The sequence below is a fragment of the Dendrobates tinctorius genome, unplaced genomic scaffold, assembly GCF_039654945.1.
Source record: "Dendrobates tinctorius isolate UK_male_01 unplaced genomic scaffold, ASM3965494v1 ptg000070l, whole genome shotgun sequence".
Classification (NCBI taxonomy): Eukaryota; Metazoa; Chordata; class Amphibia; order Anura; family Dendrobatidae; genus Dendrobates; species Dendrobates tinctorius.
Window position 1 is genome coordinate 63,233,911 of NW_027361738.1, and position 16,494 is coordinate 63,250,404.

General features: G+C 45.8%; 1 protein-coding gene across 1 annotated transcript in view; it reads left to right on the top strand.

Annotated features, from left to right (window-relative positions):
* MASTL (microtubule associated serine/threonine kinase like) overlaps positions 1-16,275 on the top strand; it is a 33,877-nt gene extending 17,602 nt beyond the window's left edge. Inside the window, exons 9-12 of the mRNA XM_073581743.1 lie at positions 221-347; positions 13,079-13,192; positions 14,155-14,256; positions 14,765-16,275. Coding sequence (XP_073437844.1) covers positions 221-347; positions 13,079-13,192; positions 14,155-14,256; positions 14,765-14,922 — 501 coding nt within the window. The 3' untranslated portion in view covers positions 14,923-16,275. The remainder of the gene's footprint in view (positions 1-220; positions 348-13,078; positions 13,193-14,154; positions 14,257-14,764) is intronic.
* The last annotated feature ends 219 nt before the right edge of the window (positions 16,276-16,494 follow it).

Below are 16,494 nucleotides of genomic sequence, written 5' to 3' on the forward strand. Positions count from 1 at the left end.
GGGCACGCACAGTGATCGGACCGATGTGCCACCGCCCTGGCGTCACACCGTGCAGACCCTAAGCCTGAGCAGGCGAGTGCTATCTCAAAACAGACGCGCTGCTCTGTGTCTGCACGTAGTTGTACCTCTGCCCAAGTCCTGCACAATCCAAACTTTTAAACAAGAAATCAGTTGATACTTTTATAGTTAAAAAAATAAATAAATCTTGTGTAATTTTTAGGGTCTGGCAGACACCCCTTACAGAACGCCAAAGTCTGTGAGACGGGGAGCAGCGCAGGCAGAGAATGAGAAAATCCTCGGGACCCCGGACTACCTGGCTCCAGAGCTGCTGCTGGGGAAATCCCACGGTGAGTTTCTCCATACCGGACGGCCTGCTGGGTTTAGTTGCACATTTTTCCTATGTGTCGGCTTAGTGACTGTCCTAGTAATATAGGATTATTGGTCGACTCTGGTTATTTTACATTTCTTTATCGCCTTATTGGGGGACACAGAATACCATGGGTGTATGCTGCTGCTAGGAGGCTGACCCTATGCAAAAACAATAAAATTAGCTCCTCCCCGGCAGTATACACCCACCGACAGGCACCAAGCACCTCAGTTTGTGCTTAGTGTCTGTAGGAGGCGGACCGGGATATCCCCAGATCCGCATTTTTCTTTTCAGGTTTAGTCTGAACTTTTTAATTTTTCCCTCTTTTGTCTTTTAGGTTATTTTCCATCGGGAAACAGGGTGTAGTTGTCACCCTGATTTCCCATATCATGCGGCTGAGCGAGAAGTGTGGTGTCATCCACATCGCAACTCTCAGTACCGCAGGCATGACTTTTCCCTATCGCCTTCCGGTGATAAGGGTTGTGGACAGGTGGCTAGTCCTTGCCGAATCCCCCTCCTCACCCCTCTCTCTGGACAGGGCTGAGAGGAAGACGGCGATCGCAGGTGTTTTAAGCCGTCTTCTGCAGGATGCGGGTACAGAGGACTCCCTTCCCCCCCAGCGGCCTGCCGTTTCCCCGTGGGCCCCTGTGGTCATCCTCTTCAGGGACGTCAGGTAAGTGCCTGTACGTTCCCTCCGGCCCCGCATAAGCTCTGTGAATGGCAGAAGTTGTACCTTTGTGATTTCAAGTCCACAATTTTTGAATTTCCCGCCCTCTCTGCCTGCCGCGCGCTCACGCCGCTTGCTTCTCACTCCCAGGGAGACACTGGGGATTCCTCCACTCACACACAGCGTCACAAGCAGGGGAGGCAGACTTCCCAGGGCCACTGTCAGATCAGCTCCGTTATGTCGGCGCTGGCATGGGGCTGCGGCGTCTTCACTTTCACTTTCCCTCACAGTCTCCTCATCGCTGTGCTCCCTCCTCCCTTCCTGAGCGCGCTCTTTTCAGCGCGCCTTTACTAGCCCATCACAGGGCTCCTTTTCGTTTGATATGCCAGCCTCCTCCTTCGGCCATGCCCTCTCCTTCACTGTTAACCAGTCATGGAGCGGCTGCTAAGCTCCGCCCCCAGCCTCCAGCACAAGGATTTCCTGGTTGTTTCACTCCTGCCTGCGCTGTTTGGGGGACACTTCAGCGTTTTCTGCTGCTCACAGAATCTCGGTAGGCTCTGCTCTGAGGCAAAGATTAGCTCTCCTCGGCAGTTATTCCTTAAATCCTGCGGCCATTCAGTGCAGTCTACTTATGCCCAACCCTTCAGGGGATCTCTGCTTCAGGCCCATCGCTATCTATTACGCCTGTGCGCGCTGTAAAAAGAAGTGGGCATCAGGTCAGTCGTCTCCATTCTGCCCCCCCTGCAGTCCTTCCAATATGTCAGCATCTCAGGAGCGCACAGAGTCCCGGGCGGAGGGCGCTCTTCCCTCCTCTCTCCCCCCGGAGTGGGCCGTTACAATGTCACAGTCTGTTTCTGACTTGACAAAAGTATCACAGTCGCTGGTCCAGGTTTTAGAACGATTACCTCAGCTATCCTCTGCCACCTCTGCCCCGACCACCTCTCGGGGTGAGTCGTCCGCACCTGACCGCGACCTTCAGAGACAGACGGGGAAGGTCTTCTAGGAAGCGGGCTCTGTCCACTTCGTCCTCGAGCTCGCAGGGCCCTTCCGCTCCCAGGCCTCCTTCTCCTTCCTCAGATGACAGCCTTCAGTCAGGCGATGATTCTCATTCGGAAGCTAGCTCTGAGGGGAACAGCGTTTCTAAAACGCGGGACATGGTCGATAGTCTTCTTGCAGCTATCTTCCAAACACTAAAACTTAAACAGGATGAGGCTCCAGCTCAGGAAAGCTCGGTTGTCCTTAGACGAGCCAGACCTCCGTCCCGAACCTTTCCCAATCACAACGATTTCAATACTACCTTAGCCAAACACTGGGAGCGCCCTGAGCAACGTTTCTCAGGCCGCAAGTATTTGGACGTTCTGTACCCCTTTGACGCAGAACTGCTCTCAAAGTGGTCCAAGGCTCCAGAGGTAGATCCTCCAGTATCCCGGATAGCCTCTAAAACGGTGCTCTCTCTGCCAGACGGGGCGTCGCTCAAAGATCCTACTGACAGGCAGATAGACTTAGCCAGAGATTCAATCTTTGAGGCATCTGGCGCCTCTCTCTGCCCTATTTTCGCATCCGCCTGGGTGGCGAAGGTCATTTCCGCTTGGGCAAAAATCCTTCGCAGAGGCATCTTAGCGTCAGCTCCTCAAGACGAATTGGCAGATCTTGCAGATCAGATTAACCAGGCGGGAAAATACCTTTTGGCCGCCTCCTTGGACGCGGCCGGCTGCGTAGCAAGGGCTAACAGCAACATAGTAGCTGTACGCCGAGTCCTTTGGCTAAAGTCATGGAATGCGGACACTACTTCGAAAAAGTCGCTTACCAATCTGCCATTCCATGGCTCTAGGCTCTTTGGAGCAAAGCTGGATCAGATAATTGCCGATGCCACTGGAGGCAAAAGTACTTCGTTTCCCCAGTCTCGACCAAAACGTCCCTTCAACAGAAGGGGGTTTCGACCATTCAGGCCTTTTCGTCCCTTCTCTGCCACGGAGAGAGCCACTCAACAGGATCGGCCGCCTGCCATCAGGGAGCGGGATCAGAGGAAACCTTCCTACAAACCCGCTCCTCGCTGGAGATCTAGAGGACAATATTCCAGATCTGCAGGAGCCAATTCCGGCAGATTTTCGTCTAAGTGACGGGTCACCCCCACCTGGAATTTCTTCCAGGGTGGGCGGCAGACTTTCCTTTTTCGCGGATGCTTGGCTGTCCGTTGTAGACGACGCTTGGGTCAGAGAACTCGTCGCATCCGGTTACAAAATCGAATTTGCTTCACTCCCGAACAGACGGTTTTTCCGGTCTCGGCCTCCGCGACAGCGGGCCCAGATTCCGGGTTTTCTGCAGGCCATTTCCTCCCTTCTTTCCGCCGGAGTCATTGTTCCCGTTCCCTCAGACGAACGGTTTTCCGGGTTCTACTCCAATCTCTTTGTAGTCCCGAAGAAAGACTGCTCTCTTCGTCCTATTCTGGACCTCAAATTGCTCAATCGCCACGTGAAGATTCTTCATTTCAGGATGGAGTCTCTTCGGTCGGTGATTGCTTCCATGGAGCCCGGGGAATTTCTCTGCTCGGTGGACATTTGGGATGCCTATCTCCACATTCCAATATGTGTGCAACATCAGAAGTATCTTCGATTTGCGTTTCAGGGAGACCACTTTCAGTTCACAGCTCTTCCTTTCGGCCTGGCTTCAGCGCCCCGGGTTTTCACGAAGGTGATGGCGACTGTGATGGCCATCCTTCGCTCCAGAGGGATCCTCATCATCCCTTATCTGGACGATCTTTTGATCAAGGGTTCGTCTCGCCAGGACTGTCTCCGGAGCCTTCAGATAACCCTGGACACTCTCAGCCGCCTAGGTTGGCTAGTCAACAAGAAGTCCATTCTGGTCCCCACCCAGCGTCTGACCTTTCTGGGTATGGAATTCGACACGGAGCTAGCCCGTGTTTTTCTTCCAAAGGAAAAATTTACAACTCTGTCCAAGGGCATCAAAACTCTCAAGAGGCCTGTTCCCATTCCCATTCGGTTCGGCATGAAGGTCCTGGGGAAGATGGTGGCCTCCATGGAGGCAGTGCCCTTTGCGCAGTATCACCTTCGCCCTCTCCAGCTGTCTCTGCTTTCAGCCTGGGACAAGACCACGATGTCCTTGGACCGTCCTATTCGGCTTCCTCTCAGAGTGAGGCAGTCTCTCACTTGGTGGCTACGGCCAGCGTCAGTTCTCCAAGGGAGGTCCTTCCTTCCGCCTCAGTGGCAAATCATCACCACCGATGCGAGCCTTCTAGGATGGGGAGCCGTGTTCCATCAGAAAGCGGCCCAAGGACGCTGGAAGCCACAGGAGTCTCTCCTTCCAATCAATCTTTTGGAGATCAGGGCGATTTTCCTGGCCCTTCTTCACTGGCAGCCCCTCCTCTCCGGCAAGCCGGTCCGCATTCAGTCGGACAACGCCACGGCCGTGGCGTACATAAACCATCAGGGGGGCACGCGCAGCAAACAGGTAATGTCAGAAGTGGCCAAGATATTCCGCTGGGCAGAACGTTACGTTCCGACAGTCTCCGCCGTCCATATTCCAGGGGTGGAAAATTGGGCAGCCGACTTTCTGAGTCGCCAGGGCCTAGCGTCCGGCGAATGGTCCCTGCACCCCGCGGTTTTCTCTCAGATATGCGACCGTTGGGGCACCCCGGATGTCGATCTCATGGCATCTCGGATGAACCACAAGGTGCCGCAGTTCGTAGCCAGGTCCAGGGACCCTCTAGCCGTCGCATGCGACGCACTGGTGACTCCGTGGTCCCAGTTTCAACTTCCGTATCTGTTCCCGCCTCTGGCATTGATCCCTCGGGTGGTCAAAAAGATAAAATCGGAAGGTGTACCAGTGATTCTAGTTGCTCCAGATTGGCCAAGACGGCCTTGGTACGCGGAACTGGTCAACATGCTCGCGGACGTTCCCTGGAGGCTTCCGGACCGTCCAGACCTTCTCTCGCAAGGCCCCCTTTACCACGAGAATTCTCAGTTTCTGAGTTTGATGGCATGGCCATTGAGACCGCAATTCTAAAGGAATCAGGTCTGTCCAGTCAGGTTATTCAAACTATGATCAGAGCCAGGAAACCAGCCTCTTCCCGCATTTACTATAGGTACTGGAAGGCTTTTTTCCGTTGGTGCGATGATAGAAGAGTCTTCCCAATGTCTTTTTCTATCCCGTCTATCCTAGGGTTTCTTCAAGCTGGGTTAGACGCGGGTCTGTCCCTCAGTACGCTCAAGGGCCAGGTTTCCGCTCTCTCTATCCTCTTCCAAAGAGAGCTAGCTTCTCTACCACAGGTCAAGACCTTTCTACAAGGGGTTTCCCACGTGGCTCCCCCTCATCATTCGCCAATAGACCCGTGGGATCTCAACCTCGTTCTTGGCGCGCTCCAGAAGGCGCCGTTCGAGCCTCTCCAGGACATTCCTTTGTCCCTTCTTTCTTGGAAGGTCACCTTTTTGATCGCCATTTCCTCCCATCAGAAGAGTTTCTGAATTGGCGGCCTTGTCATGTCGTTCCCCTTACCTCATTCTCCATCAGGACAAAGCCGTCCTCAGGCCCGTTCCTTCTTTTCTTCCAAAGGTGGTTTCCGCTTTCCATATCAATGAGGATATCGTCCTTCCTTCTTTTTGTCCGGCTCCATCTCGTCCTCTTGAGAAGTCTCTCCACAAACTGGACGTAGTTAAGAATCATAGAATCATAGAATCGTAGAGTTGGAAGGGACCTCCTGGGCCATCTGGTCCAACCCCCTGCTCAAAGCAGGATTCGCTAAATCATCCCAGTCAGATGTCTGTCCAGCCTCTGTTTGAAGACTTCCATTGAAGGAGAACTCGCCACTTCTCGTGGCAGCCTGTTCCACTCATTGATCACTCTAACTGTCAAAAAGTTTTTTCTAATATCTAATCTGTGTCTCCTCCCATTCAGTTTCATCCCATTGCTTCTAGTCTTTCCTTGTGCAAATGAGAATAAAGTTGATCCTTCTACAATGTGACAGCCCTTTAGATATTTGTAGACAGCAATTAAGTCTCCTCTCAGTCTTCTCTTTTGCAAACTAAACATTCCCAAATCCTGCAACCTTTCCTCATAAGACAGGGTTTGCAGACCGGTCACCATTCTGGTCGCTCTTTTCTGAACTTGCTCCAGTTTGTTGATGTCTTTTTTAAAATGTGGTGCCCAAAACTGGACACAATATTCCAGATGAGGTCTGACCAAAGAGGAGTAGAGGGAAATAATGACTTCACGTGATCTAGACTGTATGCTTCTGTTAATACATCCTAGAACTGCATTTGCCTTTTTTGCTGCTGCATCACACTGTTGACTCATATTCAGTCTGTGATCTATTAGTATACCCAAGTCTTTTTCACATGTGCTGTCACTTAGCCCTATTCCTCCCATTCTATATATGCTTTTTTCATTTTTATTGCCCAGATGTAGTACTTTGCATTTCTCCCTGTTAAAAACCATTCTGTTAGTTACTGCCCACTTCTCCAGTTTATTTAAATCTTTTTGAATCCTCTCTCTCTCTTCTCTAGTATTAGCTATCCCTCCTAGCTTTGTGTCATCAGCAAATTTAATCAGTTTACCCTCAATTCCTTCATCTAAATCGTTGATAAAGATGTTGAACAATACAGGGCCCAGGACAGAGCCCTGTGGTACCCCACTTGAGACATTCTTCCAACTGGATGTGCAGCCATTTACGACCACTCTTTGGGTCCGATCACTAAGCCAGCTATGAATCCACCTAACAGTTGCCTTGTCCATTCCATACTTAGTCATTTTTTCAATAAGGATTGTATGAGAGACTTTGTCAAATGCTTTGCTGAAGTCAAGATATACTATATCTACAGCATTTCCTTGATCCACCCAATCAGTGTTACCGTCATAGAAGGAAATTAAGTTAGTCTGACATGACTTATTAGTTACAAACCCATGCTGACTCTGTTTGATCACTTCATTCTTATCCAGGTATTGACTTACATGTTGTTTAATAATTTGTTCAAAGATTTTTCCTGGTATAGAAGTCAGACTCACCGGCCTATAGTTGCCTGGGTCCACCTTCTTCCCCTTTTTGAAGATAGGAACAACATTTGCTCTTCTCCAGTCTTCTGGCACTTCTCCTGTTCTCCAAGAATTTTCAAAGATTATGGAGAGTGGTTCAGAAATTTCTTCTGCTATCTCCTTCAGTACTCTGGGGTGTAATTCATCTGGACCTGGAGACTTGAATTCATTTAGGTTAGCTAAGTGTTTCCTCACTATCTTTCTGTTTATAGATATCCTGGATTCTTCTATTCCCTTAATAGGACAGTGAATAACAGTTGGTGTTACATTTCCTTTCTGAGAGAAAACAGATGCAAAATAGGAATTTAAAAGTTCAGCCTTCTCAACATCCTGTCTTACCATTTCATCATTTTCATCCTGTAAAAATCCTATAGCATCTTTTGACTTTTCTTTTACTTTTGACATATCCCCAAAATCCTTTATTATTGCTTTTGACATCTCTTGCAAGCCTCAATTCATTGTCAGCTTTAGATAATCTGATTTGTGCCCTGCAGGTTCTGCAGACAGCATTATATTCTTCTTTAGATATGCCTCCCTCTTTCCATTTTATAAACATTTTTTTCTTTTTTAGCATGTGCTTAAGTTCTGTGTTCACCCATCCTGGTTTCCTTAAATGCTTCCTATTCTTCCCTCTTTTCGGAATTGTTAACAACTGTGCTTTGAGAATTTCATTTTTCAAGATTTCCCATCCTTCCTGGACATTTTTGTCTTTAAGGATATCCAGCCATTGGATCCCTCCAATTATCTTTCTGAATCCCTTAAAATCTGCCTTTCTGAAATCTAACCTTGACGTCTGAGTCTTCACAGGTCTTCCGCCTCTAGTTATCCAAAATTCTAAAATAGCATGGTCGCTACCTCCTAGGGTTCCAGCCACTTTTACCTCCTCAACCATTTCCTCCCTGTTTATAAGGATTAGATCCAAGGTAGCAGTTCCCCTTGTTTTCTCCCCTACCTTTTGGAAGATAAAGTTGTCAGCAAACCGAATTTTGGCTCATCTTTCATCGTTTTTAAGAAATCTCAAGATGGAAGAGGCCAGGAGCCATTTGGTGAGCTGCATTTCTTGCTACATGTTCACAGACTTACCAGTGGAAAAGCCAAACTTCACATGCCACAAATGGAAGTTAGAGCCCTGCGTGTCTATCTTGCCAGGACCTCTTCCTTCCGTCTGTCCGATTCCTTGCTAATCATCTCTGAAGGTCGCCAGAAGGGCCTTCCAGCTTCCAAATCCACGATCGCTCGCTGGATTCGTTCTACCATTCTGGAAGCGTATCGTCTTCAGGAAAAGCGGCCCCCTCCGGGAGTAAGAGCTCATTCCACCCGGGCTGTGGCGGCTTCGTGGGCTGCTCGTCACCAGGCCTCGGTCATGCAAATTTGCAAGGCTGCAACCTGGTCATCTTTGCACACCTTCACGAGGTTCTACAGGGTTCATACCCAGGCCTCGTCTGATGCTGTGGTTGGTAGGAAGGTTCTGCAGGCGGCGGTGGCTCACCGGCCGACCTGAGCCTTTCGGTTACTTTCGTTCCTTTTTGCTGTTCCCACCCTTGGGACTGCTTTGGGACGTCCCATGGTATTCTGTGTCCCCCAATAAGGCGATAAAGAAAGATGGATTTTTGGTTCTTACCGTAAAATCTTTCTTGGAGCCTTCATTGGGGGACACAGCACCCTCCCTGTTTCAGTTGTACCGTGTTGGGTCTTAGAGTCCCCTGTTGGGTTGGTACATATGGTTCGAGTTTTTTTCTCGTTGCTTCTCCTACTGCTTTTTCACCAACTGAGGTGCTTGGTGCCTGTCGGTGGGTGTATACTGCCGGGGAGGAGCTAATTTTATTATTTTTGCATAGTGTCAGCCTCCTAGCAGCAGCAGCATACACCCATGGTATTCTGTGTCCCCCAATGAAGGCTCCAAGAAAGAGATTTTACGGTAAGAACCAAAAATCCATCTTTTGGAGTCGTCCCCATAACATAATGTTTTCTCTGCACTCAGGTTTTGTGATATCCGGTAAGTTAACCATTGCCGCTTTGGTGGCAGGAGGCTGCTGTACTCAGTCGGGTGACATTTGCATCTCCGTGTCGCTGGCTTCACATCTAATATCAAAGAGCTAATTGCATGCGTTCAAAATATGGAGGCGTCCCTCAGTGTAACTCCGGGCAAATCTCCCAAATTGGTAATAAGTATTAACTCCAGGTTTCCAAGGTGTTCTGCACACTATAAGGCAAAGGAGTGGCTGCAAGTTACCGGGCTGTACAGACGATCCTGCCAAAATGACCCGATCGCCTGCTTTCCCCAGACATAACGGAATTCTCTGCTCTCAGTGAATTTTACAGCTATTTTTTTTTCTCTGTCTAAATGCAAGAAGAAACTGCATTGCCAGTATAAGGCCTCGTTCACACGGTCAGTATTTTACATCAGTATTTGTAAGCCAAAACTAGGAGAAGAACAATCGGAGGAAAAGTATAATAGAAACACGTCGCCACTTCTACATGTTTCATCCGCTCCTGGTTTTGACTTACAAATACTGGTGTTAAATACTGAAAATGTGAACGTGGCAGAGTTCATGTAAGGGGCAGGTAGAGCACCAAGACTGCACTGTACAGATTCAGCCAGGTCTGAAGAGCCCCGAGTGGCAGGTAGAGCACCAAGACTGCACTGTACAGATTCAGCCTGGTCTGAAGAGCCCCGAGTGGCAGGTAGAGCACCAAGACTGCACTGTACAGATTCAGCCAGGTCTGCAGAGCCCCGAGTGGCAGGTAGGGCACCAAGACTGCACTGTACAGATTCAGCCAGGTCTGCAGAGCCCCGAGTGGCAGGTAGAGCACCAAGACTGCACTGTACAGATTCAGCCAGGTCTGCAGAGCCCCGAGTGGCAGGTAGAGCACCAAGACTGCACTGTACAGATTCAGCCAGGTCAGCAGAGCCCCGAGTGGCAAGTAGAGCACCAAGACTGCACTGTACAGATTCAGCCAGGTCTGCCAAGTAGAGCACGAAGACTGCACTGTACAGATTCAGCCAGGTCTGCAGAGCCCCGAGTGGCAAGTAGAGCACCAAGACTGCACTGTACAGATTCAGCCAGGTCTGCCAAGTAGAGCACGAAGACTGCACTGTACAGATTCAGCCAGGTCTGCAGAGCCCTGACTGATGCTAGACGCTGCAGGTGTCGTGTTGTACATCAGCAGTTGTTTAACGCATGTGATGTAAAAGGAATACTAAACATCAATTCTTCCCTTCTTCAGCCAATGGTAGAACAGATCCTCAGACCCCCTGTGATTTCTGCAACATTCCTAGAAGGCTTTGTCAGCAGAATTTTCTGCAGTTTCTAAAACTGACAACTGGTGAGATTACGCTGTGTAGGTTGACCTTTAAAAGGGGGTATGCCAAGATCCAATCCCAATATGTAGCAGGTGTAATTATAACATCAAATATTTCAATTAGAAATGTAGTATAGTTCTTTTGATTAGCTATGTTGCATTCCCCATGTGCAGGACATTGCCGTAGCTTAGGTATCCATGGTTACAACCACTCATAGCGACAGTGGGTCAAGTGACATAGCGAATCAGAAGACATATACTACATTTCTTTTTTTTTTTTTTTTTTTTTTTTAAACTCTTTTTATTGAAAGATTCCACAAATTAATACAACAAGCATATGACCTTGCAGTATAAAATACAGGTCAGCGCATCATTATTATTATCCAAAGTGGATATAAAAGCATACTTTCAACAAGAGTGAACAAGCACTACAAATAAAGTATAACATTTCTACAAAGCATTGCATAGTCAACCAACATATTCTTTATTAGTGTTTGGGTCTGTATTCAGATGGTAATAAATATTTGTTCTTAAGATCATTTACAGCATCACTTCCATACATGGAAGGAGGTGTGTTTTAGGGGTTATACCGCACCATTGATGATGTGTCAAGGGAGAATCGCACCATCTTTCCCAGATCTTGTGGAACTTTTGGGGGCCCTTTCTATGCCTATACAATATATTTTCGTATGGGAGCACATCATTCACTAATTTTTTTTTCCACTGCCAAATTGAAGGAGATTTCCTTCCCATCCATCTCAATGCAGTCGCCTTTCTGGCCATAAATAGTACTTCCCGGAGGAAGTACTATCATCATGAGTCCATCTTTCCTCATCCACTACACCCAAAATACAGAGTTCTGGGCGACATTCAATCGGTATTCCGATTATCAGCTCCAAAGTAGCTATTGCGTCATTCCAATATCTTTGAATGATTCTGCAGTTCCAAATAAGATGCCAGAAATCCGCACCCCCATCTCCACACCTGTGACTGACATTCATCAGTTGTTCTTCCGCCAAATGTATATAGCCTACTTGGGGTTAAATAGGATTGATGAAGAATATACAATTGAATCAACTTATTGTTTGCGGCCGGAGACACCATTATATGCGCCTCCAATGCCTCGCCCCATTGATCGTCTGTAATAGATGGGATCAAGTGCTTCCACTTACCCTCTACAGCTAGCTGAATGGATGCGATCCTAGAATTTACCAGGAAAGTATATAGGGAGGATATCGCACCTGTGGGCCCTGGGGTTGACAATACTCCTATCAACGGGTATTTAGAAATTCGTCTTCTAAGAAACGGGAATTGATATTGTATGGCATGTCTCAATGTCGCAATTTTCCAACTTTGAATTTTCATGCCCTTAAATCACAGAGAAATATCACATAAAATACTTAAGTAACATTTCCCACATGTTTACTTTACATCAGCACAATTTTCATTCACATTTTTTTCCAGTGATGAGCTGTATGGCAGCTCGTTTTTTGCGGGACAAGATGACGTTTTCAGTGGTACCATGTTTATTTATATCTGTCTTTTTGATTGAGTTTTATTCCACTTTTTGGTCAGCGGTATGATAAAGCATTGTTTTTTGCCTTGTGTTTTTTTTTTTTTTTTTTTATGCTGTTCACTAAAGGAGTTAACTAGTGAGACAGGTTTATAGGTCGGGTCATTGTGGATGCGTCAATATGAAATATTTATTTATAAATACAATATCCTTTTTTGATATTATTTTTTTTTTTTTTTTTTTTTTTTTTTTTTATACTTTTACAATTATTTAAATTACTTTTTTGTTTTACTTTGTCCCACTATGGGACCATCATTTTTTGCAGGCTGATCTCTTCTACAGCATGGGGATGCAGCAGCATCCCCATGCTGTCTAAACTGTCAGCTCTGCACTGACAGAGACTAGTTGATCATGCACTGCACATGATCAGCAAGTTTCCTAGCTCTGGTGACCCAGATGTCATCATGACGACATGGGGTCACCATGGCAGCGATCGGGACCCCGCGTCACGCCACGGGTGTCTCTGATCCAAAGGCAGAGAGGCTGTCAAACCTCTGCCAGCTCGCAGAGTATTGTGATCTTGTTTGATCGCAGCATTTCGGCGGTTAAAGTGCTGGGGGCGGTGCGTGATTATATTCAAAGAGCAATACACAGCCCAGTAAGTGAGGCGTCGCTGTCATCAGGGTCTCTGCTTCTACATTATGGTGCTCTCAGATCATATAGCAAAAACCTGCTGCCAGATTACCTTGAATTGATTCCAGCCCTTTGAAGCCCCTATAGTGTACAGATCATTTTTGGAAACTTCCATGTTGGGGGCCGATACATGTAAATGACCCTAATTACATTTTTTGCAAATCATGAAAATTTGCTACTAGTTTTTACTCGGAAGTTGTACATGGAGGGGGATCCTCTTTCCGACCCAGGTGTATTTTTTTTGGTTTATTGTAGAGGGAAAAAAAAATTACAGATGCAGCGATTTCTGTTCAGTGGCCACACTGCCAACAGCTTTACACTTAGTCTGGCATTAGGCTCTGTGCTAGATGGGACCTTTTTATGCTTTCTTGCCAGCTGTGCCAGAATGTGCTTGGTTTGGCTGCTGGATGTGGAGGGGTTAATGACGGCTTGACACTAACACTCGGGGATCCGGATGATCTGCTCCACTCTGATCTATGCATTTCTATAGGGCCGGCTGTGGACTGGTGGGCCCTCGGAGTTTGCCTGTTTGAGTTTCTTTCTGGGATTCCCCCATTTAACGACGAGACTCCCGCCCAAGTGTTCCAGAATATCCTGAAGAGAGGTGCGTTTTATTAAACTGGTCACGTCTCCAGAAATAATAGTGCCAGTAGGGGTCTCCTACCCCCCCATGACAGCCACTGATGCCGGTAATAAGGTGGCGAGTAATCTCGTACTATTGTATGTGTTTCCCTGTTTCTTGTGGGGGGGTTGCCAATGTTAGCGGTGTTTGGTATTTCCAAGTGTTTTTGATGATCGAGTGTGACTTCTTAATAGGGCACCGTTTTTATGCACGCGTACTCCAAATTTTGCAATGTTAACTTTTTTCACCTTTCTTAAAAGAACTAAGTGAATTTTTGCTTGAAGGTCATCTGAAAATGACATGGGTTTTAAATCCTGTTTGTGTTGCATGTTTTTTTATGTGGCTTTTTATTTTTCTTTAAAGAGAATCTCTGATCAGGATTTTGCTAAGTACGGTAAACTACATTCATTGTTGGGTTGAGGCAGCCTGTGCGCAGGTCTTTTTTTGGTCTTTCCTTGGTTTCTTTGGCCTAGAGCAGGAAGATAAGACTCTGCCTACATTCTGGCCCCGGAGCACGGGCATCTCATTAACTGAAAACTTCTAACACTGATCACACAAGAACCACAAGACAGATTTCTTCACCCCAGGTACCATTTTAATCAGTATAACAGCAGCAACATGAAAAGGTCTGTAGTTTACTTAGGAAAATCCTGCTGGACAGGTTCAGTTTAAAGAAGAGAAAAAAAAAACATGCAATTTTTTTCACACTGGTCATTGGGGTTTTTAAGTAAGAGTTTTCAGCAGGCTTATTGTCATCACAGGCAGGTAGCACCCCTACACACAGCTATTCGCACAAGATATATAGAGATTTTTATTTCTACATTTATTATTTAAAATTAATAAACCACATGTGTAGTTTTTAAAGAGTTTGGCTCCAAAAAAAAAGTAAAAGTACCAGAAGAAAAAAGTAGGAAAATTTTACATTTAATTTTTGGTGTTTACAGATATTCCTTGGCCAGAAGATGATGAAACCCTTTCGGTTAATGCTCACAATGCAATAGATATTCTCCTCACCCTCGACAACACAAAGAGAGCTGGATTAAAAGGTAAAGGATTTTTTTTTTTTTTTTTCTGGTGGACTCTCTGCTTAAAGAATGATTACATGTTATAGCACTGTCTTCAATAGGAATATATCACATATGATATAAATAAAAATATATATATATTTATTCTCAGGAGACTGGTATAGACATCCTAATTCTGCAATTTTACTTAACCTGGATATAAACCTACAAATCACTGTCTTATCTGCAGTAGCTATTTACAAAGGATGGTCATTTTGCTTGTCACTAAGTCACTATGTATTGCTGGCTGCAGAATGAGTTAACTCAGAATCCATCAGTGAGCTCGCTAGCAATGTCTGACAGTTTGTAAGCCTTACCTCTTTCTGGATGGCGGCAGATTTATAACCACAGACCACCAGGTTCCCGCAAAGGCCTGTGAAGTACGGCAGCTGAGTTTAGAGCTTTTGAATTACATGAAGTTGCTGTAATAAATCAAAATGCTTTTTTTTTTTTTTTTTTTACACTTGTTTTTTTTTTCATTTTTGTGCAGAATTGAAGACTCACCCTTTGTTCCAGGGTATAAATTGGGAAAACTTGCAGAACCAGCCCATGCCTTTCATTCCTCAGCCGGACGATGAAACGGACACGACTTATTTTGAAGCCAGAAATAATGCCCAGGATCTTAAAGTGTCTGGATTCAGCCTGTAGGATGTTTTCTGCCCCTGAACCTTCCTCATGATCCATGAATAGGAACATTGCACTTATTAATAATTCTGGGTTTTTAGCATTTGCTACCAAGTTTTGACATTTTAATTTGGCGCGTGGTGTTCCCAAATGTATGAAACATAATGGGACAGCGATGTGGATCTTATGGTTTGTAAATAGTTTCGCTTTAAAAGCGGCATTCTCGACCTGTGCACCTTACATTAAGCCTAGGACCGCAATTGTAAAATAAAGTAATATCAATTGTTACTTCTGTACATTGAACTAAAAAAAAGATTAATCAAAGATATTATAAATAATTTTTTTAAAATGGTTGCTATTTAAATAAATATTACATAAATCCATAGTACAAGCTAATATATAATTATCGGAGAAATATACTACTTTCCCTATCTCCTGACATCATAATTCACCCTAAAATCTCAAGACACTGTCAACACAGTGAGATGACCGATTTTACAGATGCCAATTCAAGTTAATGGGGATGTGATTTTGATAGGAACAGACACTCTGCTGCATCTTTCTAGTAAGTGTTAATCTCACTGCAGTGCTGACTTCACAGTTGTGTACTGCTCAGTACTAATGTAGAATATTGTCCATTCTACTGATGTGTCTGAACTTGTGCTACATGGGGAGAGACAGGAGCTGGAAGGTAGACTGAGCTATGTGGTCATACTAGGTGTGCGCTGAGCACTTGTGCTTTGTTTGAATAGTCATCTTGCGATCTTTTAATTTGAATAGCATACAAAAAACACAGCTTTATTTAAAACATACATCAATAAGAGACAAACTACAGCATCAAAAACGCACTAAAATAAATGCATGTATTTCCCAAAAATTAATTTTTTTTTGCTCTGTTAGATGGCTCAATATATTATGGCTAAGCAAGGTAGGGCTGGGTTATATCCTAGCACTGCAAGTCTAGATTAGATGCACGAGGGCAGCTTTGACAAGGAAACAGGGCCTGAGAGAGACATTCTGAGTCTCTTTGTGAATGAAGACTGCATGGGTCAGCTAGGAAAGCTGAGCAGTCTGTGTGTTAGGCGTTGCAGAATAGTTTGTGGCAGCTGCAGCCTGTTCAGTGTGAACTCTGCATGGTGCTGAATTTTTCTCACTGGAAGCTGCTGAAGCTCAGGCTGAAGATACTACTGAGACATGGTCAGGATGTACCTCTTACTTGAGTAAAGTTTGCTCCGGGAGGAAGGACTGCAATCTATTTGCACTGACATACTGTATGTGCCTGCTGAATGAACTGTTGATTTGCTGTTTTACCTTTGTGCCCAGAAGAGGCTGGTAGAAGAGTTTTATGAAGGCAATAAAACTGCATATTTTGACAAATGCCTGTGTGAACGCTACCTGAGAGCGACTATATATCTAATATTACAGGTGTGTGGCTGTATAAATGTATGCACATAGCTATATTCTGCCAACAAAATGGAGGATTTAGAATTAATGTTGTTGGAGCATAATTATGACATGGTGGGATATCTGAGACATGGCTGGATGAGAGCCACGACTGGGCGGTTAATTTACAGGGCTATAGTCTGTTCAGAAATG